Source organism: Marmota marmota, unplaced genomic scaffold, assembly GCF_001458135.2.
Source record: "Marmota marmota marmota unplaced genomic scaffold, marMar, whole genome shotgun sequence".
Classification (NCBI taxonomy): domain Eukaryota; kingdom Metazoa; phylum Chordata; class Mammalia; order Rodentia; family Sciuridae; genus Marmota; species Marmota marmota.
In genome coordinates, this window is record NW_025999869.1 from 14,536,304 (window position 1) to 14,554,093 (window position 17,790).

Genomic DNA, 17,790 nt, shown 5'->3' on the forward strand with positions numbered 1-17,790 from the left:
AGAGGGATCATCTCTTGAGGTATAGCCTTTTATTTTCATCTGGGCATTTCCCCTCTGTTATGGATTGTGTATAGTGTCCAGGAGCTTCAGTTTCAGCATATTTCAAAAAGCAAACTTTATTCTTACTCCAGGTTAGGGGGAGGAAGTCTAGCTAAAAACACAATGAGTGGTCTCCTCTTTGTTTTCTATCTTCCAAAATGATGTTGACATAATCTCTTTTGGTGACCACACCTCTTGTTTCTTCTCTTTTCTGAGCCTTTATGAATATTGTTCACATTTGGATACTAGTTGTTTAGAGGGGAAAAACTCATGGTTTGAAGGAGAAAATAACACATTTTATAACATAGTAGATTGTTAAAGATGTTTGGCCTTGTGTAGAATTTGTTGCCATTTTTGTATTTTTCTATTGGTAAAGTACAAACATAACTGCAAATTTGTTTTGCTTTTCATTGGCAAGAAGGAAGAGAATATGAATAAATAACTTATAAACTAATCTAGAAGTTAATATGCTTAAGAGTCTTAAAGAAATTGTGAAAAGAGCCACTGGGGACTTGTTCAGTCACAGAAATGAAACAGGGTGGCACTGTTAACAGTGTATCACTGGGAAAGAAAAATGGCAAGTTTCTATACAAACCCAAATATGTAAAAGATTTTAGAGTGTACTGAAGTGGCATTTCAAATTAAAAAGAAAATAATGGGTGATTCTAATAACTAGTTCTGAGACAATGGACCGAACATCTGGAAAGAATAGACTTAGATCTTTCTTTTTCCCTTATTCCAAAATAAATTCAAAATTTATTAGTTTTTAAATTAAAAATTACTAAAAGAAAATGTAGGTGAATACTTGTATTATGTTGGGTAGGGAGAGCCATTGCACCAAAAATAGAAACATTTCCTTAGGAAGAAAATGATTAGTTTACTTTCAGTGAAACTTGTTAAGAATGAACTTATTTAAAATATTAAGACATGATACAGTAGAACAATTTAATCAGCTTACAGGATTTATATTTTGATCAAACATTGATACATATTTCAATAGAAAAATGAATAAAGAATGAGAACAAAATTTCACCAAATAATTGCAAGTGTTTTATATACTTATTGGTAATGTTCAATTCTATTGATAACCAAAAAATGAAAATTCAAAAAACCTTAGAAAATATTTCTTGTTCTTTCCTTCTCTAAATTATACTCACTGTGGGCAAACCAATAAGAAAATGGGCATCTTGTATACTAGATAACTTGTTTCTGGAGGACAGTCTGACAGTATGGGTCTGAGGCCTTAAAAGTGATTCAGAAATTCCACTTTTAGGAATTTAGCTTAAGAAAATGTTAGGAAATGTGCCCCAAGTAGTAAACCTATGCTAGGATAGCATAAATGTATAATGGCGTTTTAAATGCACTAGCTTATTCAAATAAAGCACTTCATAATTAGGAAATATCAGGAAAAGGCCAAATGCTAATATTTTATCACATGCATTATTTAGTATACTACACAAATTTTAAATATAGCCATATGTATTAGCACGGAGAGATGTACAGTGTGTTAAATGAAAAATATTGATTGTGAAGTAGTTTGTGTACTATCCTCTCTATATAATCATTGCATAAAATAAATGTAGAAAGTTAATTTGTAAATATGAGGAGCTAACTACTGAGCACTTGATAGGTTCGGATACAGTGCTAAAGCTTTACATATGTAATGCTTCATTTAATAAATTAGGGTATTCATAGTGCCAGCTTTGGTGGTGGAATGATAAGAGACCAAATGTTCTTTCTCTTAATAATTTAATTTTTAATTAAATGTTTTTAAAAATCTCAAAAGCAGTGTAATCTTGGATAAGTAAGTGTATTTTTTGGATTCCTGATCAGTTAAATATTGAGTACCTTTGGAAAAGGATCTAACGATGAACAGTAGCAGATGAATTATTATGTTTTAAAGAACTTTCTCCGTGTTGTAAATGCAGTCAGACATATGATGAAAACCAGTGGAGATTTATGTTGCTTTTTTCTAATCATGCCAAGTGAATTAGTTTTCAGCATTCATAATACATGTGAATATGTAATTATAGTCGATGAAGTGAAAATTTGATTTAAAATTTTATACAGTAGATCTGGACTTCTCTAAAAGCTGTGTTACCATCATTATCAACAGTATGTTTATTTCTTTGAATACCAAGTGCTCAGAATTAAATGCATTCTATCCTGTTTTAGGTCAGTTGGTGGTGTGTACTTTATGCTCCTGTGTCATGAAAACGAAGCAGATTTGGCTCTTTTCAGCTCATATGCTTCCTCTGCTAGCACGACTCTGCCTTGTTCCTCTGGAGACTATTGTTATTATCAACAAATTTGCTATGATTTTTACTGGATTGGAAGTTCTCTATTTTCTTGGGTCTAATCTTTTAGTACCTTATAACCTTGCTAAGTCTGCATACAGAGAATTGGTTCAGGTAAGATCATCACACACAGGTGAATAAAATTTTACATAAACATTAATAGAGCTTGTTCATTTTTATTTCATAGTCATAGTTACAACATTACTTTCTATAGCTTCAAAACAGTGACTATTTTCAGCTCACTTAGGAGCATCTGAAATTCTTTCTTGGAAGTTCTCTTGAGAAGGTGGTAAAGGGAAGTGACTGTTTGGGTTTATATCCCAGAGCTGCTGTTACCAACTGTATAACTTTGGAATAATCACTCATCTTCACTTTCTGTAAAATGGAGCTAATAATAACATTGTACTTTCTTCATGGGGTTGCTATGAGATTTAAAAGTCAGTTTAGTGCCAGGCAGATGTATATGTTAGCTGTTGTAATAGAGATAAAAATAATACAGAATCACATATCTAGAAGTCACATCCTAGTTTGTTTTTTTTTTCCTGATTATATTCCTGCTGTGACCATAGTTTCTTCCCTTTTTAAATTTAAACTGAAAAGTTAAATAGTTGTGGGTTATACTGTGGATGGATTTCATTTGGATGTAGTGCTGGAGCTAACATTGCCAACATAAAATGCCTCTTGCAATAAAATAGTCTCTTTCTTTCTTTCTTTTTTTTTTAAACCTTTGCTCTAAGAAAAATTACTCCCAGACACAAACTAGACTTTTGGGAGATAAATTGTTTTGATTTATTTTTTAGTTTCAGTGTATAAAATAGATCTAAACCTGACTAGTATGAAAAATGTGTTTACATGGTGGTTATTTTCTGCCTCTTGACTATGTATATGACCAGAAAGTATAGGAAGCTTTTAGATTGACCACACAAATGACGTGCTCTCTTATTCCTCAGGGGCAGATCTTTAAGGAAAAACTGCCTGAGCCCTGGGTCTAAGCCTGATTCTATCTCCTTTCTTTGTCTTACACAATGATTAACTGGGTGGTTCCCAGAATTACATATTTCAAAGAAGAGGAGATTTTTCCACATTCAGTGTAGAGATACTTTCTAAGGAGGGGTTGTAGTTATATTCCGAGTGAGAATAACAAGTTTAACAGATGAACTTTTTTGCTTTTTAATTTTTTCTTGTGGCACTATTCTAATTTGATAGACAGGAGATATTTAGTAATCCTCTTTTGACTATTAAATATGTAATACCCATAAGACAGAGTCTCCATTTTTTTAATGTTCTGTGTACTCCCTTGGTTGCCATAAGATTTATGCATCACCAGGTGGAGTAGTTGAAAATAAATTATAGGTTATGAAATTTGTGACTTAGGAAGAATGGGTAAGCAAGAAATGTAGAGTCAGACTTTTTAGTGATCTGTTCCTTGAATGGAAAATAGAGAATGTACTCTTTACTTCTTAATAATCTGCTTACTTCTAATGATACTTTTATATCTAATCAAGCAATTCACTTTAACAATATTTTCTAGTTGGGAAAAGTAGAAATTTGTTGTGGGTAGGCTGTAGAAAAAGAATTGCTTTACTGATGAAAAATATAAAGTAATCTGCAAGTCATTCTACTTAAAGCTCTTTACACCTTTTTGAAATATACTGGTGTCACGCTGAGAGATGCTGGCAAGATCAGTTGGCTGCTGAGGTAGGGTTTTGTAGGCTGCCTGGCAGAACCCTACTGGGTTTCCAGGGACTGGTCCCTGGCTTAGTAACTATATAGAAACTTGGTTACAGCTATGATCTTAGATTCAATCAGATTCTGACATTTGATTCTTGCTAATCAGTTCCATTAGAGATTGTTTTATAACTGGAAAATGAGTTTATTGAGTTATAGCAGATTACTAAGCTTTTTAAAGGTGTGCCCTTTTCCTGGTGTTAATGCACTTGGCAAACAAGATTGAGAACTATGGTTGATGAGTGAATACCCAGTAGAATCAAGGGGAATTTATTCATCTGAGGGAAAGGCTTGTTAGCTACCTCGTGTGCAGTAAAGTAGATTTCTCCAGTGAATAAGTAAGTTTTGTCTTCCACTGAACTACTTCTCATCTATGACATTCCTGAGTAAACCATGAAAAATTTTTTTCTGATTCTCTTTTTCCTAACCCCTCAATCATTATTGTATTATTCGTGTTAGTTCTGATTATTTTGATTAAATATAAGTATTTATCAAGCCTCCTCAGATTGCCTCAGGAGTAGTTCTGTTCTGAATGTGATTTTACTTTGACCTTACCTTGAACTGCTAAGGCATTTTGCTGTTGCCATCAGATGGTGTGTGAAGTGTTAATAATATGAAAATGAATACATTTTTATAAACATAATATTATTACTATCTAGAGAGCTAACTTTAAAAAAATTTAGCTGAAACAGTCTTGCAAAAAAAAAAAAGAAAATTTTAATTTTTACTTTAAATACTTCAGATTAAACTCAAAAAAGTGTTTAAAAGTGTCTATGGAGGGTGATGAAAAATGTTTTCCTGTCTTATTTTCTGATTTTCAGGTAGTGGAGGTATATGGCCTTTTAGCCTTGGGAATGTCCTTGTGGAATCAGCTGGTAGTCCCTGTTCTTTTTATGGTTTTCTGGCTCGTCTTATTCGCTCTTCAGATTTACTCCTACTTCAGTACTCGAGATCAGCCTGCATCGCGTGAGAGGCTTCTTTTCCTTTTTCTTACAAGGTAATTAATGAGAGCCAGTGATACTATATATAACCTTAGGAAGAGAAAACTTCAATCTAGGAATAACAATTTTTGGAAATTACTTTTTGAAGTCATGTTATATGACTTCATATTTCATTATAATAGGATTTTCATTTAGTGGGTACCAAGGCCTGGCCAGTACAGGGGTATGCTAATAGGAGTCTGAGGATATGTTTGGCTGTACTGGGGACTAAAGTATAGCAAATGATTTGTGGAAAGGTACATAGCAAAGTATAAAAGTATTTTTTCAATTTTAAGTTAAATTACTGGTCAGTAAGAGAAAAATGATATTTAAAAAATCACATCGTTTATTGTTTAATATATCTCACTTGCCCCTCACATTTGCCCCAAACTTGCCCCTCACATTTAATCTTTCTAACAAATTGGAGACATAAGTACTTTTATTGTCATTGCCATTTTGTAGCTGAGGAAACTGTATCAAAAGTAACTTGAATGTGACACTGTTACAAGAAATAGAGCTAACATTCAAACCCCATCTGAGTTCAGAACTTGTGACTTTTCTGTACTCTTACTGTGTGACCTCATATTTTTAAGGTTTTGCTTCAGAACTGACATAGTGTTAAATAATTGATGAAACGGATAAGTCATAGTACTTTACTCTTTAACCCAACAGAATTCTAAGACTTGGTTTTTAAAATTTACAGGGTTCTTTTAAGTCTTAGGACAATTGAGTCCTTTCCCTAGCACACTGTCTTTTCTATGAGCTTACACCAGATTCCTGTTTCTTATTTTTTCCACTCTGGGTATGAATCTTGGTTCCTTGTTTCATTGTTACTTTGAAATACAATAATGAAAGTAAATAAAGACAGGTAAAAGTTCTGAGTTCCAATTATTAGAGCCATTGCTATTCAGCTATCCAGTATGATGGAGGACCATGTATTAAGTGGTATAGGTAATGAGAAGTTTTAAGACAAATTCATAGTCCTAAAGGAACATGTTATTGGTTAAGATGGAAATTATTAACACAAATCTAAATATCTATAAAAATGTGATGGGGCGATATCCATTTTAAAATGTAGGATAAACTGACTGATAGAAGTCAGATTTTGTACTTTTTGAAAATGAGTCACATTTTTATTTATAAGTAGCTGTATAAGCATGCAATAAGTTGATGTCAAAGTCAAATTTTAATGACCAATTCTGTATTGAATAATATTTTTTATATAAATATTATGGAGGTTTTATGCAGAAATCATAAATGATTAAAAAAAAAGAAAAAGGTCTACAACTATGGTTAAGATAGTAATTCCAATGTGAGACTGTAATCCTCATGCTTTAAGTCAAATTATTCATTTTGAATTCATTTTCAAATTATATATAGCATAATTATTTTAATAGTTTTAACTAGTTACTAAACTGTGAATGAATTTGGATTTATTTACAAAGCAGAAAAGTAATACTGAGATTTTGGATACCATACCAAAATAATTTTTTCCTCTATTTTCCTATACATAGGCAAGATGGATTATCCTTTCTCAAGATGAGAATATTTTGATTTGGTTTTAGTTGAGATGCTCCCATATTGGTTCTTTTTGTTAATTTTTGTCTCTAAGAGTTGTTTTCTGTCCTTGATGCTTTTGTGTGCCAGGTTATATTTATGTGTTTCATTGCCAAAAAACAGCTTATTTACAAAAATAAGATTCGAAATTTACTAGAATACCCTACTCAAACAGAAAAGCACACTCAAACAACTAAAAAAAATGGTGTTTTGTTTACCTCCAGAAAATAGAAATTGAAATCAATAAAAATGTCTCTTACTGAAGAGAGAAGGGAAGAAAAGTTTTATAAATTTCCAGAACTCTTTCACTTCCTCAAAGTTCAATTTTAAACCTTTGGATCCTTTAGTATGCTCTCTTTTGAAAAATAACTGCACACTGTTTTCTGAAGTTAGAGAAGAATGTGCTCCTCTTGCATATGAAATTAGATCATATAGTTCTGGTGTAAAAGATTTCTCTAAATATGAAGACAAGAATAGAAGTAGTGATTCTCATATTTGCTTAAACAGTTTGTTTAAACATTATATAATGATTCCTGGGAAGAAAAATGTCACATTTCAGAAATTTAGATTAGTAGGAATGTCATGAAATTATTTATTTTAGCTAACAACCACTATGACTAGTGGATATTTTGGCTGCTAGCAGAAAACCAGACATACTTTTCTATAATGTACATAGGTCTATACAACATTAGTTGCTTTCACATAAAAACCAATTTATAAGCAATTGTTTAGGAAAAAAATATATGAAAGTATGGAGCTACATAATAAATGATAGGTGTTGATTTACCTAAATGAATTTCTCATGTATACAAATGAAATTCCCTGAAATCCTAAAGCTTAATGTGTTTGTGTGTGTGTATGCATGTGTATAAAATTATATATAGGTGCTGTGTAAATGCTAAATCTAACTCATTATTACATAATAGTTCATATTATGTATAATATATTTTTATACCTAAATTAATATCTAATATGTTAAATGAAAGTATTTCTAAGATCTAGTGGGTTTTCCAGTTGTCTGTTTAAGTGGTTTCACAGCAAACTTTTATGTTAAAAACTGATATACTAAAATTATTTTTAAATTATCCTGGACTTTACTCTTGGATATGCTTTTAAAATCATCCTTTAAAAAATTCATTTAACTAAACCTGAATTAAAATGTGAGACACTGGTAATATGTTTTATACTGTTGTAGATAGAGGGTTGTGGGTTGCCAGGAGGCCCTTACTCTGTAGCCATTCGGTCAAATAAAGAGTTGTAACAAGTGATCCTATTAGCAGTACAGTCTGAACATTTTGAACAGCCAGCATTTTTCAGAAGGAACAATGGGCAAAGGTACAAGTTTCTTTTGAATACTTACCAGCAGCTAATTATATGTTTCATAAGATTTGAACAGAATTTAAGCTTTCTGAATTTCATTGCATTTGAAGGAGATGATAGCTAATTAAGAAAAAATAAAGATCTTGTTTCAGATAGGGTGCCAAGTACTGAATATTTGCCAAAGAGGCAGAAAAAGATGTAATTTTGAATAACAATAATATGATTTAAAGTATTTATAGAGGGATCAGATGATTTCATCTCAGATTTTGTCTTGAGGTGATTAAATGAGGATCTAATGAAACTTGGTGGTTATTTAAAGGCTGAAAATGTTTTTTATTCCAAATAGAAAATTCATATCTGTTAATTTCTCCTGCTCTTTTCCAGCATTGCTGAATGCTGCAGCACTCCTTACTCTCTTTTGGGTTTAGTCTTCACGGTTTCTTTTGTTGCTTTGGGTGTTCTGACACTCTGCAAGTTTTACTTGCAGGGTTATCGAGCTTTCATGAATGACCCTGCCATGAATAGGTAAGTTCTTTTATTGAATGTGTTAGCAACATAAGCCTGTAGATAGCTTTAAGAAGTAATGATGAATTGCTTTGGTTGATGGATTTTAGAGGAAATGGAATTTTGAGGAGTTTTTCTAGAAGTGTTGAAACATTGAGATAAAAATACTATGAAAAAAATAACTAAATTCCCATGTTAAAATGTATTTTGATTGTATGTATATTACAATGAATAACAATGACACTGTTCCTTTTCTAGATTGCTTTAAGATTTTTCAAAGCTTTTTTTCCCTTTGGAAGTTTCAGTGTAGTCCTGTTCAAATCTGATTCTATGTTTGATACATCCTTAAAATTTTTGTTGTTGTTAGAACAAACAAAATTTGAATACTACTTTTTGCTGTTAAAAAAGTAAAATCACGTTTTGAGAAATCTGTTTGTAGAACTTCTTGCGATTTCTGTTACCTTCATATACGAATGTAATGTTTTTCATTTATATGAGTTTATAGAAACTCTTCTCAGAAGCCTTCATTTATTTATATAGCCTCTTCTTAAAATCTTTAAATATTTATTATCCATAATCCTCCTGCTTGTCCCAGCCAAGAACTTTTAAAATGGAAAAAAGGGGGTGGTTCTGGTAAAGGGAACAAGAAAAGAGAAATAACTCCTGTAAAAGTTTAGAAGATTCATATAATTTACAAGGTTCAAAATGCAAGGTGACTGCTCCTTTCCCCTGTTTGCTGTTTCCTTTCCACAAAGGTAACAGCTCTAGATGGTTATTTTAAAAATTTTTATATGGAAAAAAATACATTTATGTATATATTGTTTTTTGGGTTCATTGTCAACTCTTTTTTGTTGTTTTGCTGTTAGAAAATAATACTGCTTTAAGTATCTGTACATCTTTTCTCTTTTAAAATCTTTAATTAGGAAAAATTTAAACCAACATACTTGATAGTAGTAAAATTAACCCCACATGCTCATTGCCCATTTCTGTTTTCCTGCTCCTATCAGCTCCACCCACCCTGCCCCCAACCCCATGATTGTTTGTTTGGAGATAGTATCATTTTGTCCCTAAATATTTCAATATGTAAATCTTTTGAAAAGCATAATTGCAACAGAATAATAGCCCTAATAAAACAAATCCTTGATATCAAATAACTATAGTTGTTCAAATTTTCCTAATTATTTTTTAACCCATTGTTTTACTCAACTCAGGATCCAAATAAGACCCCATATTGCAGTTTGTTTGATTGTCTATTAGGTCCCTGCTATCTCTCTATTCCCTCCCCACTCCACCTCCCATCATATGTTTGAAGATACCAGGTGTTTGTCCTGCTGAGTGTTTCAGAGTCTGAATTTTGTTGAGTGCATCCCATGGTGTCATAGAACAAGTTCCCCTATTCACTGGATTTTCATTTATACATACATCTTAATTTTGTAGTATATCCATAGAGTAAAATTATATCAGTAAAATTATGTGTACATTTAAATTCATATAGCAGCTTTGCTCCAGGAAGATTTGGTGTCTGTCTCAACATTAGTGTACTCAATTCCTCTCACATTTTTTGTTGATCCTTAGTGTCATCATAGTTTGAAATATTTGCTATGTGTAGTTTTAAAAACTGCACCTGTCCTTTAATCATTTCTCATTTATTTTTGAGAGGTCTTTATATATCAAGTCAATAGAATAAAAATTCTTATGACCTTGTATATGTTATATTTTTCTTTATGAAAATTAAATTTCAAAAAGTATTTGTATTTATCTGATTCTTATGGTCTTTTTAAAGAGATATTTCCCTCTGGAAGATTATGAAGAAATTTACCGATATTTTTTTTTATAATCAGGGTATGGTTCATGACAATTCATAGGTCTAATTGATAGTGGATATCGAGAGACAGAAAGAAATGATTTATTAACAAAGTCTGGTTAGAAAAATTATTGGTGTTGCAAATTGTTCTTTTCCTTTCATGGTATGCTAAAATGGCAGGTGGTCCGCTTTTGCACATTAAGGGTAGTACACACTAACATTTCACATTCATGTTGCATGATATGAAGTTGCTGTACATACCAGTCAGGGTTTTGGTCTGAATTTTCGGAATTTGATTTACAAACTGTGTAACAACACTTTTGAGTCTTTAGATTATTTTCTTTGGACTTAAATGAGATTCACATTATTTACTTCTCAAATGTCTGCTTTTTTTAGGGGCATGACAGAAGGAGTGACACTGTTAATTCTGGCAGTGCAGACGGGGTTGATCGAACTCCAGGTGGTTCACCGGGCATTCCTGCTCAGTATTATCCTCTTCATTGTTGTAGCTTCTATCCTACAGTCTATGTTAGAGATTGCAGATCCTATTGTTTTGGCGCTGGGAGCATCTAGAGATAAGTAAGTAATTTCCTAATATTCTGTGATTTAACTTAATTCTTATAGTATTCTTTCCATGAATTTGTTATCTACAGCCTTAGGGAATGTTAATGATGGACAGTAAAGATGGAAAACAAATATGTAACCGGTATTTTAAAATTTATTTTTTTCCTCAAGATTTCTGTAGTCAAAAAGTCTTACCAGAGACTATGAAATTACAAAAATTCAATACTTTTTATATTTGTCCAATTTTAAAGTTAAAAATAGAACATATTTAGTCCAGTAAATGTAGTGATTATTATGTAATTTTGTTCTGTGAAATGTTATTAAAATAGGAAACAAAGCATTGTTTAAAAAAAAAAGAAAGCTGCAAGTGAAAAAGAGAAAAATAAAGGCTGTCAGATAATCGTAAAGATAGTTATTTATGGGATAAGAGCCTTTTAGAGAGTTGTTACTTACTGAGTTATAATGGAGATTCTTGACACCTATGGGACCAAATGAAATTAGTAGTTGGATTCATGTATATCTTGTATTACAAAAATTTTCATAAGGAAAAAAACTCAAAACTATTAGTTCCTTAAAGATATAATTTTTGGTAGTTGTAATTTATGAAAGGAAATTATATAAGGAATTGCTTAAAATTCAGTGTCACTATTTTTTTTCCCAGCATTCCAGCCACGTTTTAATAATTAGTTGATTATAGAAATACATCTGAAATTATTGCTTGGAGCAGGCAGTCTTTAGGGAGGTAGAGTTGTGACAGTGGATTTCTAAAACATTGCAGTTTAGCATTTTAATTATAGTTCATCAGATTTATCTTTGTAGCCCCATAATGCATATTGCCAAATGTTCTGTAAAATTTTCTCAAATGGTAGAATGGCTGAAACAACCCATTTGAAAGCTCAGAGTTCTTGGATATATTTCAAATAATCTTAATCTTCATACTTAATAATATAGTTACTTGATATTTGTTTTTGAAGCTTAAGGTTTCTCCATAAAGCATTTAAGATGTTGAACTCAAGGATGAGCTCAGTTAAATAACCACTTAATAGCTTAATGAGTAGGGTCAGTTGTCATCTCTGGAAAATGAAGCTGATAGAATATTATAGAAAGCTTGGAAAAGAGAAAGGAAAAAATAACAACCCATAATTCCACTACAGTAAGAACCAGCATGTCCATCTCTGGTCTTCCTAGGATGCTGAACTAGCCTCCCTGCTGGTAGCCTCTTCTAAAATAAAATGCAGAGGAATTGGGGGGGAAAGGAGCAAATTAAGAGGATTGTGAGAGCCTGGGGATGCAAATTTGAGTTGGTGTATGTGTTATTACTCAGGGCTGCCAGCATCCTTGGTCTGAGATGAGCGAGGCAGTCCTCTTGACTATGGGAGGGAAATAGGAATCAACAGCTAGGTTCTGTGCTTCTAACTATTGCCTACAGTCACAAGAGCATACAATCAACATCCACATACTAGTACTTTTTAAAACAAGGGAAAAGTTATGAGAAAAATGTAGCAAATGACTCAAGAATAACTAAAAAATAACATTCATAGTTCTGTGATTGCTGAAGAAGCTAAAGCAGTTGGTAAATGTGACCAGTGGCAGACTCTAAGGAATAATGTTGTCTTTCTCCAGGAGTTTATGGAAGCACTTCCGTGCTGTAAGCCTTTGTTTATTTTTACTGGTATTCCCTGCATATATGGCTTACATGATTTGCCAGTTTTTCCACATGGATTTTTGGCTTCTTATCATCATTTCCAGTAGTATTCTCACCTCTCTTCAGGTAAGCCTAATATTAATTACTATATAATAATTGATTTTCTTATTTTTCCTCTCTGAAAATGAAGTAAACTGTTTCAAGATTAGTGACTTTAAATGGCTTATTCTGTGGTAACTTCCCACTTTTCTTTACTACAGTGCATTACAGGTATTTAAGCATAGGAGTTAGAAGGCAGTTTGTAACAATGCTAGATAGACCTGTCTATCTCGCTGTAGTTTTTATTAAGATAATTAATCCTTTCAGGTTTTCATTTTGAAAATGTTATGATACAGAATTGTTACAGAAATCTGAAATAAATAATCATAAAATATTAAGCTATTTTCGAGCTTGTTTGGAGTAGATTTTTTGAATTAGATACTTGAAATACCTGTAGTTTCATGACATATATAAATATACATGACACACATATATATCACACACACAGATGCAATATATAGTTTATACACAAACACGCAAACACAAACAGTATTGCTCTAGAAATCATAAGCTATTGTAACTTAAAGGTGGATCTTTGCTGCTAGCTCAGCGAGAAGCAAAAGAGAATGTAATACTGGTGGTAAAGATTTATTCATTGTTCCTATAGAAGTTAAGGTTTTTTGAGATTTTTAGTAAGAGGAATGACTATAGAATGAGAAATGACTATAGAATGGGGTTTGGATGAGTTAGAGAAAACTGATTATTCATTGTTTTAGGAAAGATATGTATGAAGGTGTGGTTTTTTGTTATCTCCTAGGTGGTTTATTAAGCTCATGCACATTTTAATTACACCAGTGCCTCCTTATATATTTTTTACATTATATTTATTTTTAAATATACATTATATTTATTTTTCCCTGGATATGCCTCTTTAGATTTTAAATATGGCATCCTAAAAGAACCAAGAATGTGTTAATGTTTAAAGCCTATGAAAAAGCTTTAAAAAATATTCATATACATTTTTTTTCCAGGTTCTGGGAACACTTTTTATTTATGTCTTATTTATGGTTGAAGAATTCAGAAAAGAGCCAGTGGAAAACATGGATGATGTCATCTACTATGTGAATGGCACTTACCGCCTGCTGGAGTTTCTCGTGGCCCTCTGTGTGGTGGCCTATGGTGTCTCAGAGACCATCTTTGGAGAGTGGACTGTGATGGGCTCCATGATCATCTTCATCCATTCCTACTATAACGTGTGGCTTCGGGCCCAGCTAGGGTGGAAGAGCTTTCTTCTCCGCCGGGATGCTGTGAATAAGATTAAATCCTTACCCATTGCTACAAAAGAGCAGCTTGAGAAACACAATGATATTTGTGCCATCTGTTATCAGGTAACTCACTCAATAGACATCCACTCAGGTGGATCAGACAGTATACACCTTGGCACTGCAACCACATTAACCAAGTACAAGTTAAGTTTCCAGGTAGCATTAAATCCTGGGTTTTTAAAAAAATGTGCTTCTAAAATTATTAAAGATCTGATAAAATATTTCCATTTTTTTTAAAAGTAAGCTTTTAATTTAGTCCCTCCAGTTCTAATTATCATTGTTTTCAACATTATTGCTCACCCATAAATAAAGGAAAAACAGGTCAGGTGTATTTTATATTTACTCCTGAATAAACATAAACACACACACACACACACACACACACACACACACACACTACCAGATGTATACTATCAATCAGGAGTCAGCAGCTTCTGAAAAGTGGTGTGTCAAGATTCTGACTCAGTCCTTCTACTATTCCTGATATGGGGGAAGAAGTGTTCATGGACTTACCACAGGTGAAGACTGTGCTCACCTGTGGGGTATAGGTATCAGGGAGTTGTGTTTGTGGGAGGTGGGGGATATGGTGGAGGTCACCTTGGTGAACCTCTGAAGCTGACCTGCCTGCTGTCTTTGGCACACACACTGTAGAGAGCTGATGATTGCCTTCAGTTACAAATTAAATATTTAAATCACCTTGGAAATTTAAAAAAAAAAGAGGGGGAGGCCTAGATTTAGTCACCAGTCACCAATGCTGGAGTGTGGATAAAAATTATGGTCAACAACAGAAACTACTCCACTTAAAATCACTCTTAACAGTGTGTCTGGTGGAATAAAACTGTAAATAGTGTTAGAATATACAGGGAATGTACTTTCTCCAGGGCTACTTTGATAAAGTAGGGTGGGCTTTGTTTTTGTGTGTTCTTAAAACTATCTAGAATAAGAATATTGTTTTTATAGTAAAATGTACCTATACCACTTTTTTAAAATGTGATTAAAACACTTTAGATACTAGCAAAACATTGTGTGCCAGGTGATGGTTGCATTTGAAGGAACCGAGTAATGTAGCTCCCTTCCCCCAGGTCTCTTTGCCATCGTTCTGTTTGTTGTTAAAGTGGTCTTCAGCTCTTTCGTGCCAGGTAGCCTCATGGACTCAGAGCAGAGTACATTAGAAACAGATTCAGGGCACATCAGCTTCAGCAGCCAATGTCTGAATATTCCATCTGGGGATTCGAGAGTCCTCTTTTTGTATTTCCTGTTGTCACATCACTTTTTTTGAGGTGCTAGAACTACCTGCTGATATCATATGGAAAATAAGAGTAGAATTGCTTAGCTTCCTGGCTGGCTGCTTTTCTTTGGATGGCTTTCTGCTTAAACGTTGACTCCCAGGTGTTCTTGGCAAGGAATTTCTGGGATGATTGTTTCTTGTTTTGGGACTTCAAACAAAATCTATGCTTATTAACCAAATGTATATCTGTACAATGTACTCAGGCTTCCCTCCCCATATACATCTTATGCAAGGAATATTCATGCAAAGTATGCCACTCCTTACTCCATTGGTTATCAAATGTGGGTATGTAAAAGTCTTGTGGAAGGCTTATTGTAACTATAGCTTTGTGAATCACATCTTCAAATATCCTGATTCAGTGGGTCTGGGACAGCCCTAGAATGTGTTGATAGCAAGTGGCTCTAATGCAAGTTGAGGAACACTGGCTTATACAGACCAAACCTTGAAAACTGGGTCAAATAAAATTGCCACTTCCTTGCCAATACTCTGGTGTTATGTGGCTGATTTTTGTCTCTCCTTGCAAATAATCTCATCCTGGAGTAATCTGTTCAGCTGTGTTGCAGCATAACTGTGGTAAAAGTCCTGTTGTCATCACATTTTTCTGAGGTTATAATTATACTTGTGTCATACCAATGGCTCAAGTAATCATACTGCTACAGTTGTTTAACTCTTGCATTTCATATTTAGGCACACCTATTTTGAAGGTAGTTTCTTCCTCGTTTTTTTTTTTTTTTTTTTTCTGTTTTTTTTTTTTTTTTCTTTTTTAAAAAATTACTTAGCCAGTAGTTCTTATGTTTATAAGGGGGGGTCTCTGATAGCAATAGCATTTTTACTAAAATAAAATGAAACTTTTTTTCTAAGATCTGTATTAGAAATTTTCTGTTTGTGTTATAAAAAAATATTGGAGCCAGAACTCTTGTGGGTAGCACCAGAGAGTTTGGATGCTAGACATTTATGAGCTACCTTTTCGGCCCCTCTTTTAGGACATGAAATCTGCTGTGATCACGCCTTGCAGTCATTTCTTCCACGCAGGCTGTCTTAAGAAATGGCTGTATGTCCAGGAGACCTGCCCTCTCTGCCACTGCCACCTCAAAAACTCCCCTCAGCTTCCTGGATCAGGGACAGAGCTGGCTGCACAGCCTCATGCTGGAGCTGAGCAAAATGTCATGCTTCAGGAAGGTACTGAGCCTGCAGACCATGAGCATCCTCCAGGAACCACGATACAGGAAGGTTCTGGGGACAGTAGTGAGCTCATCACCAGAAGATCAGATAGCCAGGAAGGGTCTGTTGACCCCAAAGAGTGTCCTCAGAGTGAGAAAGATGAAGCACGTCCCAGCGAGTCAACCTAGAGGAAAGGAAGTGGGTGTTCTGCTTTGGTACCCTGGAGAAGTTGGCTCAAGATGAACTTTGTACTTGGATCTAAGGAGTGAATATATGAAATGATCAGGCAGGAAACTGACATTCCAAGGATCTACACCAGGAAGCACTCTCGGTGGAGACCCCTGCTTTCATCCCCTTGAATGCAATGTATGCTAATCAAAATGTATTTATATGTTCTATATTGATGTTTTGTAGAGGTTTGCCAAGAAAATTCAACCTCAGCATCTTCAGGATTGGCCCCTAATATGAGGGATTAAATGAAATTGATTTGAGTATTTGAAGGGGGCTAAGGAAAAGTGGATAAAGAGCACGAGGTCGGCATGGGAAGAAGCAGGCAGAAGTGGAACTGGAGTTTCCCAGGGATGGGATCATTCATGTTGCGAAGTATGAGTGGTGACCTTTTCTCCACCCCCTTTTCCCTCAATTGATTGGAACTCAGTCAGGGGATTATTTAGTTTTGTACAGCACTGCAATTAAATCAAAGATGTAGAAGCATTGATTGTATTCAAAGATTGAAGCACGCTCGTACTTCAGATGTGCTTTAGGGAAGGGGGTGGGTGGGTGTTGGGCCTTGCGGGTGCATTCACGTAACCTGAGACTCTTGAACTTCATGATGGAGTCTTCATTATTTTGATGTATATGGAACTTTTGTTAATATATTGTATACTTTGTTGGCTGTGTGAAGTAAACTGAAACTCCAATGAACACTTTGGAGTCCGCTTTAGTGAAGGAAGCCAAAGTGGGAGGGGCTTTAGGGCACTGATAAAGGCCCTGAGTGTACTTCTCAATCCTGTGTAATGTTTAATTCTTGCAATTGAATTAAAGCAGTGTTAAAATTATGGCAATATTTGCACTTTGGGAATGAGTACTTAACTGTATGATCACACTCTGCAAATGCCACTTTTAAAGCTGTTAATAGACTTTGCACCTTTTCTTTGACAAGGATGTGTCATATTTAAATTTTTACATTCATCATGGCTACAGGTAGAACTGGGGAGGGGGGAATGTAATTTTTTATGGGAATTTTGATATGAAAAGAAACTAGTCATTTATTTATACAATAGGCTTGGCTCAAAAAGTGTTTTTCAGACTCGGTATTCCTAATGTGGGATGTGACTTTATTTTATTTTTAGTAGCAAATTTGGAAGTAGACTGGCAGACATAGCTGAATGTCTTAATAAATTTAAATTTGAAGATAACCATGTTTTGTCCTGGGGATTTATTATTGCTGTAAAGTGTTTTATTGAAATTCTGTACCCAGGAGGTTCTAATTTTTATCTAGGTGGACTGTGTGTGTGTGTGTGTGAGAGAGAGAGGGGG

The 17,790-nt window shown here is 33.9% G+C and overlaps 1 protein-coding gene across 1 annotated transcript in view; it reads left to right on the forward strand.

Annotated features, from left to right (window-relative positions):
• Rnf145 (ring finger protein 145) overlaps nucleotides 1-17,669 on the forward strand; it is a gene marked incomplete at its 5' end in the record, with an annotated part of 28,629 nt that extends 10,960 nt beyond the window's left edge. Inside the window, 7 exons of the mRNA XM_015492568.2 lie at nucleotides 2,215-2,450; nucleotides 4,886-5,061; nucleotides 8,306-8,446; nucleotides 10,626-10,808; nucleotides 12,417-12,564; nucleotides 13,509-13,865; nucleotides 16,074-17,669. Coding sequence (XP_015348054.2) covers nucleotides 2,215-2,450; nucleotides 4,886-5,061; nucleotides 8,306-8,446; nucleotides 10,626-10,808; nucleotides 12,417-12,564; nucleotides 13,509-13,865; nucleotides 16,074-16,439 — 1,607 coding nt within the window. The remainder of the gene's footprint in view (nucleotides 1-2,214; nucleotides 2,451-4,885; nucleotides 5,062-8,305; nucleotides 8,447-10,625; nucleotides 10,809-12,416; nucleotides 12,565-13,508; nucleotides 13,866-16,073) is intronic.
• Between the last annotated feature and the right edge of the window lie 121 nt (nucleotides 17,670-17,790).